The sequence below is a fragment of the Mirounga angustirostris genome, unplaced genomic scaffold, assembly GCF_029215605.1.
Source record: "Mirounga angustirostris isolate CCGP_5_RB_7025 unplaced genomic scaffold, mMirAng1.0.hap1 SCAF_17, whole genome shotgun sequence".
In the NCBI taxonomy this organism is placed as follows: domain Eukaryota; kingdom Metazoa; phylum Chordata; class Mammalia; order Carnivora; family Phocidae; genus Mirounga; species Mirounga angustirostris.
The window spans coordinates 2927204-2947512 of NW_026991725.1; the positions used below are offsets into that span (position 1 = coordinate 2927204).

The following is a 20309-nucleotide window of genomic DNA, read 5'->3' on the forward strand; positions in this document are numbered from 1 at the left end:
ACACACACGGTCACCACGGCTCCGTGCCACATCACCTCTTTGGAGAGCAAACTGCAAAGCACCACTTTAAGAAGACTGTGCTGGGTTCCTGGAAGTATTTTAAAGCACACCAAGATGATGCATTAATAAGAACTGGCTTGAGCAATGATTCCCACCCCGAAGGCTCAGGACATCTAAATTCTCCCTCTAGTGCAATAGCCGGTCTGGCCCAGCAGCCCCCTTTCCAAACTCGAGGCTGTAGCCAAGTGCGTGTCCAGGGAGGGCTGCTCTGTGCTGACTGGGCTCTTCTCTACTCCAGCTTCCATCCTCCTGCTCAGGTCGGAATGACCTCCTGGAGACACAGGGCAAGTTCCCGTGACCCCAGGCCCCGTGGCGAGGTACCCGGGGTTCAGATCCCAGCGATCCCTCAACACGGGAAGGGCGCTAACTGCCTGGACAGGCCCCAAGATAACATGCCCCCTCTCTCTTCCCCGCTGGCCCAACAGGAAAAAATACTGTGGCCGCCGAGTCACCCGAATGGAATTTCTCTTTCACACTTAGGAGCCTCATCAGCCTGGACTCACAAATCGAAACACCTGGCTCCTTTTAAATTCCTTTCTTTACATCTCCCATATTTCAGCCTTGCTAATCCCCTTCTTAAGTGCTCAGTGCTGTTGTTCGGTGAAGTAACGTGTTTGTTTTTTCAGCGATGAGTTACAGCCGCTTGAGGCTTTCCACAGGGGAGGTCTGACCGGCACCCCGGGCCTGACCTCAGCCCTTCCACAGGAAAGTGGCTCTGCTGGCAGGAACGGGCTCCTGGGACCGGGGAAATCGCAGTCCGGCTGTCTACAGGCCAAGAGCCACAAAGTCACTCGGGAAAAACAGGACTGCGGCATTGCCCTCTTTTCAGGATGCTTATCTCTCTGGGCTACAAGCAAAATTTGGCAATGTCCTGCGGACGCTGCGGACCATTTTTTAAAGTGCTACCAGGAAGAATATCAAGGCATATCACAGACCCAGCAGTAGGAGACCTGGAACCTAGAGGCTGGTCAGCAATGTGGCTGCGTTCGCGCCAGGCCTTAGCTTCCTCAGCTGTAAAGGAAGGGAGCTGCTACATAATCCCCAACATCCTTTCCAGTTTAACATCCAAAGACCCCGTTGCCCAATGTTATATACTAAGAGCATCTGTTTAATTATGATTCAAGCACAAATATATACAGAAGAATGTACGTCCCTGTTTAACTTTGAGACTTGCCTTCATGCTTGGAAATCCATTCTTCTTTCTACCCGACTCCTGCCAGCTCTTCGATTCTTAGTCCCAACCTCTTCATTCTTTCTTCCAATAAATATTTGTGCCTAATATTCACTAATAAGTTACACCAAATGGATAAAGGATGAATAACATAATGATGAAGGGCAGAGAGGCCCTGTTCTCAGCAACATTCTGGTCTGGTCGGACAGAACACTCAACAGTCACCACCTCCTGACCATGCTGAGGGCTTTTTAAATTCTTCGTCACCTCAAACCTCCACAGTGGCCCTACAGGGTAGGTACTACTATCCTTCCCATGTTACAGATGGGGAAACAGGACTTGGAAAGGTCAGAGTACCTTGCCCAAGATCTCAAAGCTAGAGGATAGGAGAGAGAGGTCTGAGCCAGGTCATCCACGAGAGGGGTCAGCCTCTCTGGCTGCTGAGTGACTAGGTCACAGCTGTCTGACTCAGTTCTTGGAGCTTCTGTTGGCAAGCCCATCCCTATTAGAATCAACTCACCAAACAGCATCCAATAGAGACTCTAAGTTCATATATAAATGTGTATTTATATATATGTATAATATATATACCCATATACACATACACACATACATATATATATACATATACATGTATACACACACACAAATTAAAATTAAAAATGCCTTTGAGAGCAGGGACATCGTCACTAATTTCTCTGCATCCCGACACTGCCTGAGGCAAATGAGACTGACTGAGGCTGGCCAGTGTCAATACAAAGTGATGAAAAGTGCAGGCTTGATTTTGTAATATGAGCGCATACTAAGTGAGAAATCCAGCTTGGGAGCCTCTTAGTCCCTGTCATTGCTCCCCCTCTTCCCAACACTATACAGTAGTGGAAAATTCCCAGAGAAATGTCTTTTCCCTTATTTCACGAACAGAAGCCATTAACCCAGGTTTTCTTCTACATGATCTAATGAAGCACATTAGAAAATGCATTTCTGCAACCTGGCCCACGACGAGGTTCTGGGGTTTGAGTTTGGCCTCTTTGGTACGAAGGCATCTATTTCTTACTACCTGCCACATCTGGAATCCAGGCCTTCTTTTCTCCTTCCAAGCCCAAACCCTGAGAGAGGCCACTATCACTGGGTAAGCAGTCAGCTTCCCCAAGTCTTCACGCATGAAATCGCCCCTCCAAATCCGAATCACCTGAAATGTATTCTCCTGACCACCTGCCAAAGAAACTTTTGTTTTCCTTATAAAAGGTAACAATGTTCTCCCTGAGCCTGGGGAGGCTCCCTCACTCATCAGTTTCCAAACAGACGTCTCTCTACCGTCTTTCTCTCTCTACCCTCCCCACCCGGTACTTGGTCCTTATTGGTCCTTATTCTCTCCGGAGCTGGATCAAATGAACTTGCTCCTTCTCAACTTTCCCCTTCATTCCCACATGGTTATTTATATCCAGAATCTTTCTTTCTTAATCCACTGGACTACCCTCTCCCTCATTTGAAAAGGTCACTTTCAAGTTAGTCTTTCCAGACAGCTTTCTTGAAGTAGGTTGCCACAAGCTCATTCTTTTCCTCCATGTTACTTTGCTCAGTAAGACGCGATGGTGAGCAAGGTTACTTGCTCATCTTCTGAAAATGCCACTAAACTGCCAACAAGATAAAAGGGGGTAAAAAACCCTATGCTGAAACAAAGCATTCACAAACTAGATGCACACTCTTTCAGGCAAGAGCACCATTATTTTCTTCACATATGTTTTCATTACAAAAGTGATTACATTGAGAGCATTTGTAAATCAGAGACCCACCACCACAGACACCACCACCCTAACATAATGATAAGCAATCTGGGGTACTTACTTCAAGCTTTCTTCTTATACATCTGTTTAAACAGTGTTATACTATAATCATGGTGTCTCTGTAATTTGGGATCTTTTTTGAATACAATATCTGAAGCATAGTTCTATGTTCCAGCAAAGGTCATTAACTCCATTTTTAATAGCGGTCCAACATGATTCTGAGACTCTAATTTACTTAACCATTCCATAATGAACATTTAGTGTTCCCAATGTCTTAGTATTATTACACAGCTTGAAAGGATACCTTCGTGAAGATAAGGCGAGGCAAGAATCATTCCGGTTTTGTTCTGACCTATAGGACGTACATTTAATCCTCATTTAAGATGAACCGTTCGGAAAATATTCTCACTTCTAAATTGACACTCATTCCCTTTCCCTTCTTAAATCAAATTCCCTTTTTTAAAGTTCACTAGATCTTTGCAAAGTTTGCCTTTCATAATTTCTATTATCTATTTATCTATATAATAAACCTATATAATTCCCATGGCAACCTTTTGATTTTTTATCAGCAACTTGCATCCACGAACCTACAACTGAATGAGTTATAAGTTTTCTCAGCTGCCTCTTCTAGAAATGAGTAAGGAATGTTCAAGGGACGGGGAAGAGCTGTGTGTGATATTTGATATGATGACTTTTGATGTAATATTTGTACATTTTTCTCAAATAACAGATGTATCCCAAAGATGTTGTAAAGGAGTTTTTTCCCCTAAGTGGAAGAAATCACTTTTTGAACATCTCTTAGGAGGTCACAATCTAAAACAGTTCGGCCTAATAAAATGAAGATCCTTCCATAATAAAAACAACAGACATAATCCCTTACTTTATCTATTTCATAACTTTGGATTCTGGGGGTGATGGATTTTCTAAAAGTGCAGCACACTCAGTAAATAAAAACTGATATTAAATACAGGTTGCCTAGTCACTAGTCACCACAAAAGACACAGCATAATACCAGTGCCCGGCATGGGGAAGTCCTTTGTCCCTGTATAAATCCGAATACTTGGAAGGGAAGAATGACAGCTCAGAGAATGAACCTCTTAATTTATCCAAATGGCAGGGCACACAGTGGAAATTCCACAGACACTGCCTTCTCAGTGCTTTATGTCCGTTCTAGAGGGGGCCCCTCTCCGAGGACAGGGAAAGCGGCTTTCAAAGGTCTCCTAAGCCCACCATACTCCGTGAACATGTCAGGCTAAGGCATTTCCCTTCTAGGGATAGTGGTTCCTTGCTCTGTTCCTTGTCTCTGTATTGGGTTCAGTACCAAGGCAGGCTCGATACAAAGTTATCACAGGGCTGTGCAAGGACATTTCTAGTCTTCACCCACCTGAGAGAAAAAGCCACAGTTGTCAGGGACAGCCAAGAACATGAGCAAGATCTGTTTAAAAGGCTTGGCTTAGGGGTGCCTGGGTGGCTCAGTCGTTAAGCATCTGCCTTTGGCTCAGGTCATGGTCCCAGCGTCCTGGGATCGAGCCCCACATCGGGCTCCCTGCTCTGCGGGAAGCCTGCTTCTCCCTCTCCCACTCCCCCTGCTTGTGTTCCCTCTCTCACTGTGTCTCTCTCCATCAAATAAATAAAATCTTAAAAAAAAAAAAAAAAAAGGCTTGGCTTAGGGGCACCTGGGTGGCTCATGGTCCCCGGGGTCCTGGGATCAAGGGGAATCTGCTTCTCCCTCTCCATCTGCCCCTCCCCCTGTTCATGTGCTCGCTCTTTCTCTCTCTCTCTCTCAAAATGAATGGATACAATCTTTAAAAACAAATAAAAAATTAAAAAGGCCCAGCTTAAAAAAAAGTATGTGTGTATCAGGGACACACACATATGTACATGCGTGTATATGCACAAAATACCTCTGAAAAGAAATACAAGACACTGATCACGGTAGCCACTCGGGGAGGCAAGCTACTGTCAGCAGCGGGATGGAGACTTCCTTACCCCTGCACGTCTTTCGTTTTATTTGAAATTTTATTTAACATGTGAAGACACTGTCCTTTCACAAAACAAAAATTAATTTCAAATGCTAAATCTACCTGTGTAAAAAATATGTAAGCATATACATTCATATATGCAGGATATGTGTATTCTTTTTCTGGAAGAATATGTAAGACATTGTTAGTGATTATCTCTAGAAAGAGGATTATTTTTATAACTAAAAAATGAAATGCTGGCTTTCTCTTGCAAATGGGAAAAAGTTAATAAGTGGAAAAATAGTGTTTAAGTCTATGCCGAGTAAAGGAATATAAATGGCTTTGTAATGTGAACAGCAGTGAAACCATAATTTGTGCGACAGATGCACACCAGCAAAGCCCAGGCTCCCAGTGAAGGCACACCATGTTTTGTTCCAGGAATCCGGACTCGCCCGGTAACTACTTTCTCCGCAGTTTTATCAACCAAAAACTAGGCTCCAATGACCTCAGAAAAAGTCACTAAGCCTTCACAGGAAGGCGCTGCTTCGAAAAGCGCTTCAAAACTAGAGCGTCCCACTACAGTCCTGCAAATTAATACTCCCCACAGCTCCAAATGAAAGAGAATGTGTTCAAGGGGTATTAAGTGGTATTTTACTCTTAAGCACATTTGTAAAAGTAAAAACAATGCATCCGAGGGCTGAAGCCAGCAACCTTCTCTGCACATTTGGGAAAGTGATTTCCCCCAGGAAAAGTGTTTTAAGGCATTTAATTTCAATTCACCCTCATGCCTAACATGTGAAATTTCCGAATTCTTAGGTGCCACACTGCAAAGAGTAGAACAGGTTTATGCGTCATCTTAAGTAGGCAAATACACCTGGGTAAGAAAACGAGTCCATTTTAAAACAGGGTAAAATCTGGGCGCCTGGGTGGCTCAGTTGGTTGGGTGACTGCCTTCGGCTCAGGTCATGATCCCAGGGTCCTGGGATCGAGTCCCGCATCGGGCTCCCTGCTCCGTGGGAAGCCTGCTTCTCCCTCTCCCGCTCCCCCTGCTTGTGTTCCCTCTCTCTCTGTGTCTCTCTCTGTCAAATAAATACATAAAATCTTAAAAAAAATTTTTTTTTTTTAATATATAGTGGTTCCTGGGTGGCTCAGTTGTTAAGCATCTGCCTTCGGCTCAGGTCACGATCCTGGGGTCCTGGGATCGAGCCCCGCATCGGGCTCCCTGCTCAGCGGGAAGCCTGCTTCTCCCTCTCCCACTCCCCCTGCTTGTGTTCCCTCTCTCGCTGTGTCTCTCTCTGTCAAATAAATAAATAAAATCTTTAAAAATAAAATAAAATAAAATAAAATAGGGTAAAATTTTCAAAATAAACGGAGTAATTCATCCTAAAAAGTCAAATATTAAGAAAAATCTATCTGCACAAGGACACTAGGTTGCTTTGTAGCTAGTTTCCTGGCTCTTGCTAATTTTGAAACAAAATGCCACCTTTAATGAGCCAGCCAGATTCTCACCCTGCCCGAGCCCAGTGGCATTAAGGAAAAGACTCCCTCAGGCGCTATTAGTGCCCTAATGAGACAGCGCGGGGAGGGAGGTGTTGGGCTGGGGACGAGGCAGCCACTGCTGCCACAAAGCCTTCAGAAAGGGCAGGATCTGGACATCCTGAACAAACAGGGTGCTCCCAACTACCTACTGATGGGGTGTCTGGCCACAGCTCTTCCTACAGCGTCCTCTGCAGGAAACAAATGTAGGCCCAGCCGACCTGGAAACTCTCCTCCGGTAAGGTATGAATTACATCCTTGAGGGAGAAAATGTGCCCCCAAGATCACCCAACCCCAGCAATGATTTCTTCACCAGCAGCTACCAGATGGAAGGAGCACTGACGTTCAAATGGGCAAAAAGGGGGAGATTCTGCAAACTACAGATCGGTGAAGCTGACATCAACCCTTCAACAGACCCTACAGCTTATTACAGTTATTAAACACACACTTTGGAAAAGAAGTGATCAAGTTAGAAGCAAGCATGAGTTCACTAAACAGAAGTCACTTCAGTCTATCTTTCCTTGAAAGGGAAACGGCAAATTATCTAAGTTATAGCAAGCAATCTGATAGAGCAAAAAGATCTTGACAGACTGCAGAAAATATCACATCTAAGTAAACTTACTCTTTCTTTAAAAATTTATTTATGGGGTGCCTGGGTGGCTCAGTCATTAAGTGTCTGCCTTCGGCTCAGGTCATGATCCCAGGCTCCTGGGATCGAGCCCCGCATCGGGCTCCCTGCCCCGCGGGAAGCCTGCTTCTCCCTCTCCCCCTGCTTGTGTTCTCTCTCTCACTGTGTCTCTCTCTGTCAAATAAATGAATAAAATCTTTAAAAAATATATATATTTATTTATTTATTTGAGAGAGAAAGAGAGAGAACACAAGCAGGAAGGAGGGGCAGAGGGAGAGGGAGAGGAGAAGCAGACCACCTGCTGAGCAGGGAGCCCACCTTGGGGCTCAATCCCAGGACCCTAGGATCATGACCTGAGCCAAAGGCAGATGCTTAACCAACTGAGCCACCCAGGTGCCCCTAAGTAAACTTATTCTTGAGGATAACTGATATAAGATTTAGGACTGTGTTCTCATTTGTTCAGGTATAAAACTGATGAAAAAGACTTTGGAGTTTTGGTTGACAAAAAGGTCAGTGAGTCAACCCAGTGTAATGTGATAGTCAGAAAAGCTAATGCAATCTCTAACTATGATGATGTAAGTTTAGATAATATCTACAACAAAGGAGGTAATAAGCTGACCCTTTGTGCTTAGGGCAGACCACCCTGGCGTCTGTGTTCAGGTTTGGGGACAACTCTTTAAGAGAGGTCCCAGACAATCTTGGAGAGGGCTCAGATACAAATGGCCAGGATGGGAATGAAACTTGAACCCATATCATATGAGAAATGGCCGAAGGACCAAGGGAATCTTTCATTTCAGAGAGAGGAGAGTTGTCTACAGTCCTTTATGGGCTGGCCAATTCCCTAGGAGAGAATGGCTAATGTCAGAATGGACTCCTAAGGAGATGGTACTTCGTGCTCACTAGAAATGCCCCTGCAGAGGCTGAGCACTTGCCAGGCACACTGCCATGGGGTTAGCATAGATGACTCGAGTGGGCAGCTACAGTTCATTCTTGTCCCCTCCCTCTGGTAACACACTCTCATTTTCCTTGGTAAGCCCTTCCCACCCCTTTCCTGATGCTCAGTCCACTTGGTTTATGACCTCACCCTCTGGTTATACAGGTGTGGATATGACTTAGGCTTAGCCAGAGTATTACATACCCTGGCTATGGTGACTGGTCCTGGGATGGGAGGGTGACCAAGCTGGCCTCCTTCTGCTGGGGTTCTGAGAGGACAGGAAGCAAACCCAGAGCTGTGGTGGCCCTCATGTCAGTATGAGAGCAGCTTGCTGGAGGTCAGGGCCCCCACAGAGAGAAGCAGAGTGGACAGATGGAGAAGGGCAGCCCATCTGGAAGACTGCATTTGAGGCACCCGGACCTACAAGGTGGTCAATACCTGGACTTCTCAGCGACAACAGCCTAGGATCCTTTTGAACCCAAGAGTCAATATTCTATAGACCTTTATAGATTAAGGGGGGAAATATGGATAAGAAGGGGTTGGGAATGTGGCAAGGGGGCAGACCCAGAAAAAGTTTAAGTGGAAGGAGAAACTTAAGGTTTAAGGAGACTTTAGAGACATAGCTACCAAATGCAATGTGTAGAACTTATCTGGATTCAAACAAATAACTGTAAAAAAAAATTATGAGATGATCAGAGAAATTTGAATACTGACTTGTATTTGCCGATATTAAGAAATTACTAGATTTTTTAAAGGTATGATATGATATTGTGATTTTTTAAAAAGATTTTATTTATTTATTTGACAGAGAGAGACACAGCGAGAGAGGGAACACAAGCAGGGGGAGTGGGAGAGGGAGAAGCAGATTCCCCGCTGAACAGGGAGCCCGATGCGGGGCTCACTCCCAGGACCCTGGGATCATGACCTGAGCCAAAGGCAGATGCGTAACGACTGAGCCACCCAGGCACCCCCGATATTGTGATTTTTTTGAAAGAGTTACTTAGTAAAATGTTTATGAAGGAAATGTTAGGATGCCTGGGAGCTGCTTCAAAGTAATCCAATGAAGGGGACGGAGAGAGGGTGTACATGAGTTGGTGATACTTCCATCTGGGTGCTGGGTACATAGAGGCTCACTGTGCTATTTTCCCTGCCAGTGTGATGTTTGAAGTTTTCCATAATAGTCAAAAAATAAATAAATGGCAGGAGAAATCGACAGAGACCAGACTCCGCTACCCCCTCCCAGCTCAAAAGTGAAATTGGAATCCGCTCAGGAAAACTGAGCAAGCAATGAAAGAGATGGTCTAGAATTCTACCCATAACCAAAGACACGAATGTGTCATCAAATCAACAACTGACCAGTAATTATCGCTGTCTTAGTAAGAAACAGAGGAGAGGGGCGCCTGGGTGGCTCCGTTGGTTGAGCAACTGCCTTCGGCTCAGGTCATGGTCCTGGAGTCCCGGGATCGAGTCCCGCATCGGGCTCCCTGCTCCCTCTGACCCTCCCCCCTCTCATGTGCTCTCTCTCATTCTCGCTCTCTCAAATAAATAAATAAATCTTTAAAAAAAAAAAAAAAAAAAAGAAACAGAGGAGAAGCAAGATTACATGACCGGCCACTAGATACAAAGAGTCTAGGTGCTGAGCCTAAAGGAATGCTGAGGGTAGGAGTGATACAAAGAAATAAAAGCTGAGAATTTTTCTCTCCTGCAATCTGAATAGCCCTAACATACGGACTGAAATATCCAAGCACCTGGGGTAAACATTTAAAAGGCATTTACTATGCACTTGACACTGTTCTAAATACTTTCCGGATATTAACTCATGTAACCCTTAACGACAACCCTATAAGGTGGATACTACTATCTCCATTTTAATGACCAGGACCTAGAGACACACAAGTCAAGTAGCTTGCACCAAAATCACACTGCTAGAGAGCGACAGAGGTGTGATTCAAACCGGGAAACCCAGACCCAGAGCCCATATTCTTACCCACTCTGCAAGATTCTAAACGTTCACTCCTAATAAGGGAGAATTTGTGAAGATCCGTGGGTATAAATGCTTTTTTAAGCTGCAGCCAAGCCCGGGGCCCAAAGCGGAGAAAATGCTACATTTAAGGTCATTCAGAGCTCAGAGGGTTACACTGTGATTTTTCCCCATCACAGGTTGTTCTGCCCAATCTGTATATTTCACATCAAACCCTGAAAAATGACTAACAGATGAGGCAGCTGTGCTGTGAGCCACCACCATCAAAAGAAAACTGTCTTGACCTGATCACATTTAAAGGGGAAAAAAGGCAACATCTTCTGATTTTAAGCAGACTACATCCATTCAGATTTTTATCCCTGCATACTGACCAAAAAAAGACAAAAAACTATACAACCGATTCATCTGGATAAAATTCTCATAGGAAAACAAAGAGGGAAACCCTATCCCTAGAACAGCGAAACTCACCACACCCTGTTTTACGATTATTCAACAAGGATCTGAGATAAAAGCATTCTTAACTGTAGAAATATTACTTGAATTTACCTGTAACCGGTGTCTGCATTGAAATAATACAACGGGGAGTAGGTGATAGATGTAACAGAAAGGAATGCTGAATTTTAAGCATAAATGGTTTTTTCAAAAAGGAGTTTCTTAAGTGTAGTTCATACAAAAATACACTGTATATCTGGTCCAAGAGTTATGACCAGCAAGCGGCAGAAAATTTATGTTTGCTTTTAATCATGGATGCCACAGAACAAAAGTTTCCATTACAGGGTTTCACTCGAGAATAACGGCACTCAAGCAACTTTCAATTACTATACTTCTTACTTGTCATAAAGCAGAAAGCACATGTTTGAGATTTTACTGGAAGTTAGAACAGCAGTTTCTGAAAACCTCATAAAAGGGAGGACTGATTTAGTCCTAGGATCTCGGCAGGATACCTGAAGTTCAATTCTGTCTCTGAACAAAAGCACTGTAGCAGCCCGCAGGCTTTGCAGAGGATGAAGGGGAGCTGGGGGCACTTCACTGGCCGATCTAAAAAAAGCCAAATCATTAAAAGGTCCTTAGAAACCACCACCGCCGAAAGGCAGCAGCAGAAAAGTTCTGGCTTTCCCGTCTTCTAGGCAAATGCTTTCAGCAGTTAAAACTACTTCTATCTTATTACACGGTCTTCTATGCATATCGAGAGTGAATCCACACCAAAAGCCATTTGTTGAAAAGAGAACTTTCAGCTCCCTCCTCTTCCATGGAGAATGTTTGATATGAACGTTTTGTAAGACACAATTTCACGAACAGAAAGGACCGAGTTGAATTTAAGGGAGTTCAGCCGAGCCCTTTCATCTGACACTGTGACCCTAATCTAATAATCGGTTCTCTTTGCTTCAATTCTCCAACTCGAACATACTTTGAAAAGTTAAAATGTTTAATATCTACTGATTACTAGTTGCTGGAAGATGTAATAGGCATGCATTTTGAGCTCCTTGGAAGAAAGATTCTTGAGAAACACAAACTATGAAATATAAAAGCATGGGATGTAAGTCTGCAGATAGACTATTTTAATGGCCTAAGATTTTTGACATTTCAAAAGCACAGTGTAGAGTCTTTTCCTATTTTTGAGCACAGAATTACAGGGCAATAGAGTTACACGTCTATTTGCTTGTTTAAGTGCTCTTTAAAGCACTCATTAAGAAACAAAAACAAAAACACCCACATACTGTGGATATATACAGTTATACAATTCAATTAAGGCCCAACTCTAATATTAAATGTTAAAATCAAGCTCTGTAATAATGAAAGTGCACATTTCAACTTACATGATGTGGAAACTACCATGTTTTCACGTTCCCAATCTAAAAGTCAAATGCCTGTTTTCTGTGATCACATTACCCACGTCTCAGCACCTAAGAACTGATTATCTTCCCCTCCCTTTGGTTGGTTTCAGTCCTCAAGGAGCTTACGGTCTAAACGAAAAAAAAAAAAAAAAAACAGGGGTGCCTGGGTGGCTCAGTTAGGCTCCGGTCATGGTCATGGTCATGGTCATGATCAGCAGGAAGCCCCTTCTCCCTCTCCCTCTGCCCCTTCCCCCACCCCTGTTCATGCTCTCTCTTGCTCTCTCCCTCTCTCTCAAATAAAATCTTAAAAATAAATAAAAATAAACAAAACAAACAAAAAACAACCTAAGTGCTAGGATATTTGTGCACAAGATCTATGGAAGCCCACAGAATCATCTCACCTAGAGGGAAAAGAGACAAGAAAGCTTGTTACAGAAACAGGGAAACCAGGGAAACCAGGACTGAGTTTAAAAGTTCCAAACTCAGCCAGTTGGGAGGAAAGAGAACACTGAGCAGGTGAGAGAGGAGACAGAACAATCAAGGACCATGCTCTAGAATTTGGACTTGACCCCAAAAGCTATGAAGAACTACTAAAGAATTCTTAAGCAGGAGAATAACATGATCAGAGTTGTGATTTTGGACTTGACCATTCTGGAAACAGTCTAGAGCAGTGCTGCTCAAGGTGGGTCTGCAACCCAGTGCTTGCCCATAAGCTGTTTGTTACTGGTCCACAATAAGGTAAGTATAAAAACTGAGGAGTACTCAGAAACGTTTATAGCAGCTTGACATTGCAGCGACATCCAGGTTTGTGATCAATGGGTTCATCATGTTGAATAGGACAGAGACCAGCTTGTGTGAGGTCAGCTTAGTGGGGCGTTACATGCGCTTCAACCCAGATAGGAGTCATGCCTTATTAATAAGCCCACTTGCATTGGTGTGACTGATTGGAAATTAACAAAACAAAATAAAATCGACCACTGACTACAGACAGCTTGAGAAGCTGGTCTGAGAATCATTTCAGGGGTCAAGATTGGAAGCAAGGAGGGGCGCCTAGGTGGCTCAGTGGGTTAGGTGTCTGACTCTTGGTTTTAGCTTGGAGCATAGTCTCAGGGTTGTGGGACTGAGCCCCATGTCGGGCTCCATGCTCAGCGTGGAGTCTGCTCCCTCTGCCCCTCCCCTCGTGCCACCTCTCTCTCTCTCTCTAATAAATAAATCTTTAAAAAAAAAAAAAAGGTTGGAAGTAAGAAGCCCCAGGAGAAGGTGCTGGTACACAGTAGTCCAGATGAAACCTGAAGTCAAGCAGTGATGGTAGGGATGGCGAGAAGAGGTTAGAGTTGCGAGGTATTAAAGAGATCAAATCATGGGCGCCTGGGTGGCTCAGTTGGTTAAGCGACTGCCTTCGGCTCAGGTCATGATCCTGGAGTCCCGGGATCGAGTCCCACATTGGGCTCCCTGCTCAGCAGGGGGTCTGCTTCTCCCTCTGCCCTCTTCCCTCTCATGCTCTCTGTCTCTCATTCTCTCTCTCTCAAATAAATAAATAAAATCTTTAAAAAAAAAAGAGAGATCAAATCATGGGGCGCCTGGGTGGCTCAGTCGTTAAGCGCCTGACTTCGGCTCAGGTCATGATCCCAGGGTCCTGGGGTCGAGCCCCACATCAGGCTCCCTGCTCAGCGGGAAGTCTGTTTCTCCCTCTCCCACTCCTCCTGCTTGTGTTCCCTCTCTCGCTGTCTTGTCTGTCTCTGTCAAATAAATAAAATCTTTAAAAAGATCAGATCAACACCAAGACTCAGTGCCATTTGGATGTGAGGGGTGCAGGAGAAGCAAGGATGGCTCCTGAGATTCCAGGACTCTTCTTTCCTTTTAAAATAATGGCCAGGTATACAGCAACAGCATGTAAGAGGCTCATGAGAGTCAGGACCAGCAAAAAAGATTCTGAACCCCTAGCCATTTTCTTTGAGTGTCTCTGAATAAGCAGAATGGTAAATTAATGAAATACAGAAAACTAAGCACCCTGGTGGTTAGCACTGAGCACCGCTGGGAATTCAGTTTGTGAAGAAAGGAAACATCCTATGCCAAGCTTATGCTCTTCCCCCCGAAAGGAAATCATGCCTTGAGGAGCCCAGTCTATTTAGAATGGGGCTAGCTGGAGCTCTGGAGTCCCAAGTACTATCAAAAAAAAAAAAAAAGTCACCCCCCCCCCCATACACCGAGGGATTTGTCCATTCCCCACCCCAGCTGTGTATAACACAAAGCCTTCTTTCTCAAATTGGTGCAGGTATTAAAACAAGGCCTCAAACCAAAAGGAACAGTGATAAAAGGGGGAGTGGGGGTAGAGAGCATAAATGAAATCAATGACCCTAACCTCAAAACCCACAGCTTTCCTCTTGTGCTCTGTTTCACATCCCAACCCATATCCATCAGCAAGGGCTGTGGACAGCTAGCCAGTCAGGCCTGAATCGCTACCTTGAGGCCTGAAGAGTAATCCACAATGGCTACACGTCTGAGCAAACCTATCCGACAACATTCCAGAGCTAGGAAGGGAGGTGGCTGCGTTAGGGGGTGAGGTCTTCACTGCTCTGGAGAGCGGGCACCATCCCTTTCCCATGCTGAAAGAGCAGCAATCTGGCAACCTTCACGCTGCCTAGATTTAAGCAGGCAGGATCAGCGGCAGACGTGGCTAATAGCTCTGGCAAACCACAAAACGATCACCAAGTACATAATTAATCTCTCTCAAGAAGGGTGCCTCATCATCTTAAAGCTGTTACCCTTTATCATGTCTGGGCTTCATTGATCTGATGTCTCAAGTTTCACTGGCAAGTGTGAGTATGGTGCTCAGTAAATCTCAGAATTCTCAGTTCTTTAAGAAGCGGTATTTTTTAAATATTCATTTGCTTTCATTGTTTCATTCTTCTAGGTCTTTCTCCTCAATTAGAATCTCTTCTAGGGCAATTCTTTCAACCCCTTCACCATATCCTCCTGTACGCTGATAAAACTCATTTGTTAAAAAATCATAACAGTTTTGCAATTCTGTAATGTGATACATTCCAGAGGCTCAAGCTATGAAAGGAATTCCTGAATTTCATGATAATTTATGAACAACAGCTAGCACTTACTGAGCACATACTACATGCCAAGGCAGATGCTGTTATAACCTCCACTTTACAGATAAGGAATCTGTGGCACAGACAAGTAGGGGAACTTGCTCAAGGTCCCACAGCTAACAAATGACAGAGGCAGGATCCGAGCTCAGGGGGATGGACAAGAGTCCCTATTTTTAACTACTACTACTACACTAGATGTCTTCATTAAGCAGAGAAGAAAAATTGAAGATTAAAAAAATACATTACAAATAATGGAAAATGGAACAAGGAAAAAGCCTCTCAAGGAAAATTGCTCTTAGTACTTTAATTGAACCGTGGTCTTTTATTTGACAGATCCAAGTCCTGGAAACACAACGAATGGAGGGAGCCTGTCCTGGCTGGTCTAGGCTCCTTTCGCAGAAGATGGAAAACCCCAATTGTCAAAGCTGTGCTTTTCTGCTGTCTTTTAGCGCCTTCAAAGTGGTCTGTCAGGGTCATAGAGATCATTCTCTTAGTGGCTGGGGTATCTGGATTTGAGGGAGGATGAGCTGGGAGAGATGGAGCTATAAGACTGTTTGGGTTGGTACCAAATCTTGCCCCGTTCCAAAGAGCCAAAGGGATTCTGGTGAATTCTAGGCCAAGCCGCTGATTGAGTCTGACCCAAAAGAATCACCCAGAGCAAGCAACCCACACAGGGAAGCTGGAAGATTCCACTTTCGCTGACTGAAGCAGGTAGACCAGGGATCCTCAGGGATACCTCCTGACGGCCGCTCTCCCGCCCCAACTTTCTCTTTTCCTTTCTGTCTGGCAGGAAGTTCTGGGGCCAAGCCAGACTCCAGCAAATCTGTGCGGTCCAAGACCAGTGGTCCTGCACCATTTGATGTCAGTGTACCCACACTGACCAAATGCAGTCCATCGGACATCCAGCCCAGGCAAAACGGAGTCTGGTGGCTTTAAAACCAAAATCTGTGCTGAAACAGATCTTGGGGATCGACTCTCCTAGTCTGACACCTAAGTAACTTATCCTCATCTGAAGGAATAGATCAAATCCCTAAACTTTCCAACTATTCATCCCATTCTCTCTCTCCAGAAATCTGAAAAATGTCTACTAACAAAACAAAAAGCAAACCTACTTATTAAAATAAGTCTAACTACCTTAACTTCAAGATTATATGTTTTCTGACAAAACTGCTCTTATAAAGGCTCTCAAAGTTCTATTATCATCTAATTACAATTTCTATACAGCTATTTATATGGGTGTGCTTGGAAGCCAAAAAAATGAAGCTTCAATTATTTTTGCACCCACCACAAAAGCAAGTAGAAACAGGACAACCTTTCATTGGGAATTTTTTTTTTTTAAAGATGCTGGAGTCCTTTTATTCGCTGTTTTCTCACAGCTCCAATCAAGGTGAGCAGGGCCAGGCAAAACCCAAGCATAACATATATGGTCATCCCCAGACTTTCTTACTACATAAAGGGGAAATTAATAAAAAAAGAAAAAAAATACCACACAGCATTTTCTTTCCCCACCATAATTTTTCAATTTTCTTTAGAGTAATGCCAGCCAATAACTAATTAGAACCATATCCTTTGTCATCCCAATGGGAAGAAGTATATGAATGGTTGTAAAGAACAAAAGTTAATGAGAACTTTAAAAAATTAGTAATCTGGAACTCTGGTTGCCCCTCAGCGTAAAACAAATTCTGTTCTTTGAAACTATTTTTATAGTTGGTGAGACAACATGGACAGGGTCCATCAAGCAAGAAGGTAAGTGTTTACCCACTCAGCACCCTGAACTGGGGATGCCCTGGCCTTTTTCACGGTTTTTACCATGAAGTTGCCATCACAAGCTCACAGACTTCCTTCTAAGCATCTCGATTTCAAACAGGACAAAAACTCAAAATTACAAAAAAAAAAAAAAAAAGGAATTGTTTATTCTCTTTGGTTTCAAGGAAGAAAATACTTCCTGTCAAAGTGAGTACCTAGCTTTTGTAATTTCTTTTTTTTTTTTAATTAATTAATTTATTTATTTGAGAGAGAGAGAGAGAATGAGAGACAGAGAGCACGAGAGGGAAGAGGGTCAGAGGGAGAAGCAGACCCCCCTGCTGAGCAGGGAGCCTGATGCGGGACTCGATCCCGGGACTCCAGGATCATGACCTGAGCCGAAGGCAGTCGCTTAACCAACTGAGCCACCCAGGCGCCCGCTTTTGTAATTTCTAAGAGTATATTTTCCATAAGAAACACAGCTGAAGTCTTTTTACCTGGTATATCATGACGAACGTTTCTGGAATCAGATCTTGATTGCCTATTCGTGAGCATCCAGGAGCAGAAACTACATCCTCAAAAACCGGACTTACTTTACAGAACAAAGTGAACCACTGGATGCGAGACAGAAAAACTCTGAGCAAAAAAATACATTTTTAACATGCTAGGCACCATGGTTTGGGCATGTTAAGCATTCTGAACTGTATTTTCAGATGAGGGTCTGCCCCGTGTCATCCAGACTCTCATCCTGGTGGAATGAGCAGGTCCAGACTAGGGCCACAGACCACTTTTGTGTGTGTGTGCAAAGGGACCAGCCAGGGCAGAGAAACCAGGCATGGTGTATATCATATGAAATATTCTCCTTTTCCAAGAAAAAGCTTTAAGCCTTTGCAAAACATCTCAGTTTGCTCAACGTTTTTACCATCCAGCAAATTTCTTTCGTCCACTGTGAAAAACACAATAGGCCTTAGGTCTGTAACATTTTACCATCATTATATGTTTGCAAAAGCTAGAAATCATTTGTATTGCCCAACAAGGACATTATTTTAAACACACTGGTCTACAATAGAAATTTGCCACAACAATGAAGATGTTTTTTGGTAAATCACTTTCTGAACATTATTCCTCCCTAAAAGAATCATAAAACAGCCACCAAGGAAAACAAAGAATTCCCGTATTTTTGAAGCGAAAAAGGACTGGCCATTCACATCCACGCACTATCAAGTATATAAATCAAATATAAGCAAAATCACCTAAAAAGTGGTTAAAATGCCAAGTTTGGCCTCTGTGTGGTTCGTGAGCCCATGTTTTTCCAATGTTAAATTTACAAACTGTATTTGTTAAACTGTATTTCATACTTTAAATCCCAAGTCTGTAGCTTATACTGCTTGGGGATGGATGATTTACTGGAGACATCTGGGGTCACAGTATAAGCCTTTTGCTCTTACTAAATCTAAATCATGCTTCTCAACAAGACTCCCTACACATAAAAGAAGCACACGCCGTTACCATCCTTCCTGGAGGCACCTAAAAGCCCCCAGAACAGCCCTTCTGCTGTCCACTCCATAAACTAAGATTCTCTTCTGAAAGGGAAGGGGCTAGATTCGTACGTTGCATCAGGCATACCAATTAAGCAAGAGCGCCCCAAAACTTGTCCTGTTTCGATTCATGACAAAATTTCCTGAATTCGTTTTGTTAAAACAGACGACATCATCCAACAGACACACTCGAAAACCCAAACTAATTTCAGCAGCAAACTGGTAGGAAGAAGTTGACAGCGAAGTATAGATTTCCCCAAATCCTCGTTTCTCCACTTAATCTGCACCTATGTTCAGCATTTAATTCGAAGTGTGCCAAGACAACCCCGACCCAGCAACTAAGAGCTGCAAGGACGGGTCTGTTCCTGTGCCTGGGAGGCATCTGGGGAGGACTGCTGGACAGGCAGACAATGAAAAGCTCCCCGGTGGCCACTAGTCGAGCCCGCGGGGGCGGAGGGACGGACAAGGGGAGAGGAGTGAGCGCCCTTCTCACCCAAAGCCACGGTCAGAGGCTGCCTCTGCAGGGCGCGGGGCGGCCTGGCCCCGAGTCCCGGGTCACAGGGTGGGGGGAGGGGAGGGGCCCCCTGAAAAGCAGATTTCTCTCGGAGAGAGGAAACTTCCTGGTCTGGGCATTGTCGGCAGGGGGCGAGCGCCTCCCCCACCCACTACAGGTATCCGCCGGGAGTCCGGCGGCTGAGGGAAGGAAGCAGCCCCTCCGCGCGCCTCTGGCCGGGAGCGGGGGTCACGGGGTCGGGGCCCCCAGCGCGTGAGGACCTGGCTCTCGACTCCTCGGGACGCAAGCCGGGGCCGGGGGCCGTCAAACTTCCCCCACGGGCGCGGCCTGGCGCCCGCACCGACAAGTTGCCGGGGAGCCCCAACACGGCCGGGTCCTCTGACGGGGGCGGGCATACACAGAGGAAGGGGACACCGAGGGACACGAGGGGAAGTGCGTGCAAAGATACGGGAGCCGCCGGGCCGAGGAGCTGCGAGGGGTGCGGGCGGGGCCGGCGAGGACCCCGCTCCCCCCAACTCGCGGGCTGCGCACCCAGGCCGGGGGCGCCGACGAGGCCCGCGCCGCTCACCTTCCTGTGCTTCTCCTTGTAGGGCAGCGCCAGCCACGGCATGTCCCGCACGAAGTCCTGCCACTGCCGCTGGTCCTGGTCCGAGGACACGAAGACGATCTCCAGGCGGCGCCGCGGCTCGGGCTCCGCGGCCGCCCCGGCCCCCGGCCCCGGCCCGGCCCCGGCCGCCGTGTCCCCCCGTAGGCGGCCGTAGAAGGCGGCCAGGCTGCCGCTGAGCTGCGCGCAGGGGGCGCTCAGGCTGCAGCCGAAGTAGAGCCCGAGCAGCGAGATGCCGCGGGCGCCCAGCGAATGCACGTCCACCTCCTCGCCGCCGCCCGTCACCAGCTTCTCGCCGAGCAGCTCCTCCAGGAAGCCCGACATCCTGGCCCACCGCAGCCCCCGGCACGCGGGCTGGCAGGCGGCGGCGACCCCGCTCCCTCGGTCCGCGAGGCGGGCGGAGGCGACGGCGGCGGCGGCGGCGGCGGCAGCTGCGGCGGCGGCAGCGGCGGGCGCGGGGCAGGGGAGAGGCCCGCCCACGCCCCGCCCCCTCCGGGCCGTCCTCGCCACGCCCCCTCCGTGGCAGTCCCGGGCCGCGCGCTGGGCCCGGATCTGCGGCTGCTGGCGAGCGGAGCAAGCGCTTCCACGGCGCGGCGGGATTGTTCGGGAAAGAGCCCTGGCGAGAAAGCTGGCCGGAAACGCCCCACTCGGAGGGCTTTCTTCCAGCCAAGTGCAGCCAGGAGAGGGGTCCTCCGAGCCGGCGTCTCTGAAGCTGCAGTCCTCGCGGAGCTGGACTTGGCCTCCACCCTTCCGAACTCCCGATTCTCTCTAGACTTCCCCAAACATTCCCACAGTTCCCCCACCCGAGTGCTCGCTCGCTTGTGGCTCTCTCTCTCTCTCTCCAAAGCTTAGTCGGCCATTTCGTACCCCACTGGCCTCTTGGATGCTTACAGGACTTAGTATCTTCATACACAATTAC

At 46.1% G+C, this 20309-nt stretch overlaps 1 protein-coding gene across 1 annotated transcript in view; it reads right to left on the reverse strand.

Annotated features, from left to right (window-relative positions):
* NXN (nucleoredoxin) overlaps positions 1-19828 on the reverse strand; it is a 155642-nt gene extending 135814 nt beyond the window's left edge. The window contains exon 1 of the mRNA XM_045889567.3: positions 19355-19828. Coding sequence (XP_045745523.1) covers positions 19355-19714 — 360 coding nt within the window. The 5' untranslated portion in view covers positions 19715-19828. The remainder of the gene's footprint in view (positions 1-19354) is intronic.
* Between the last annotated feature and the right edge of the window lie 481 nt (positions 19829-20309).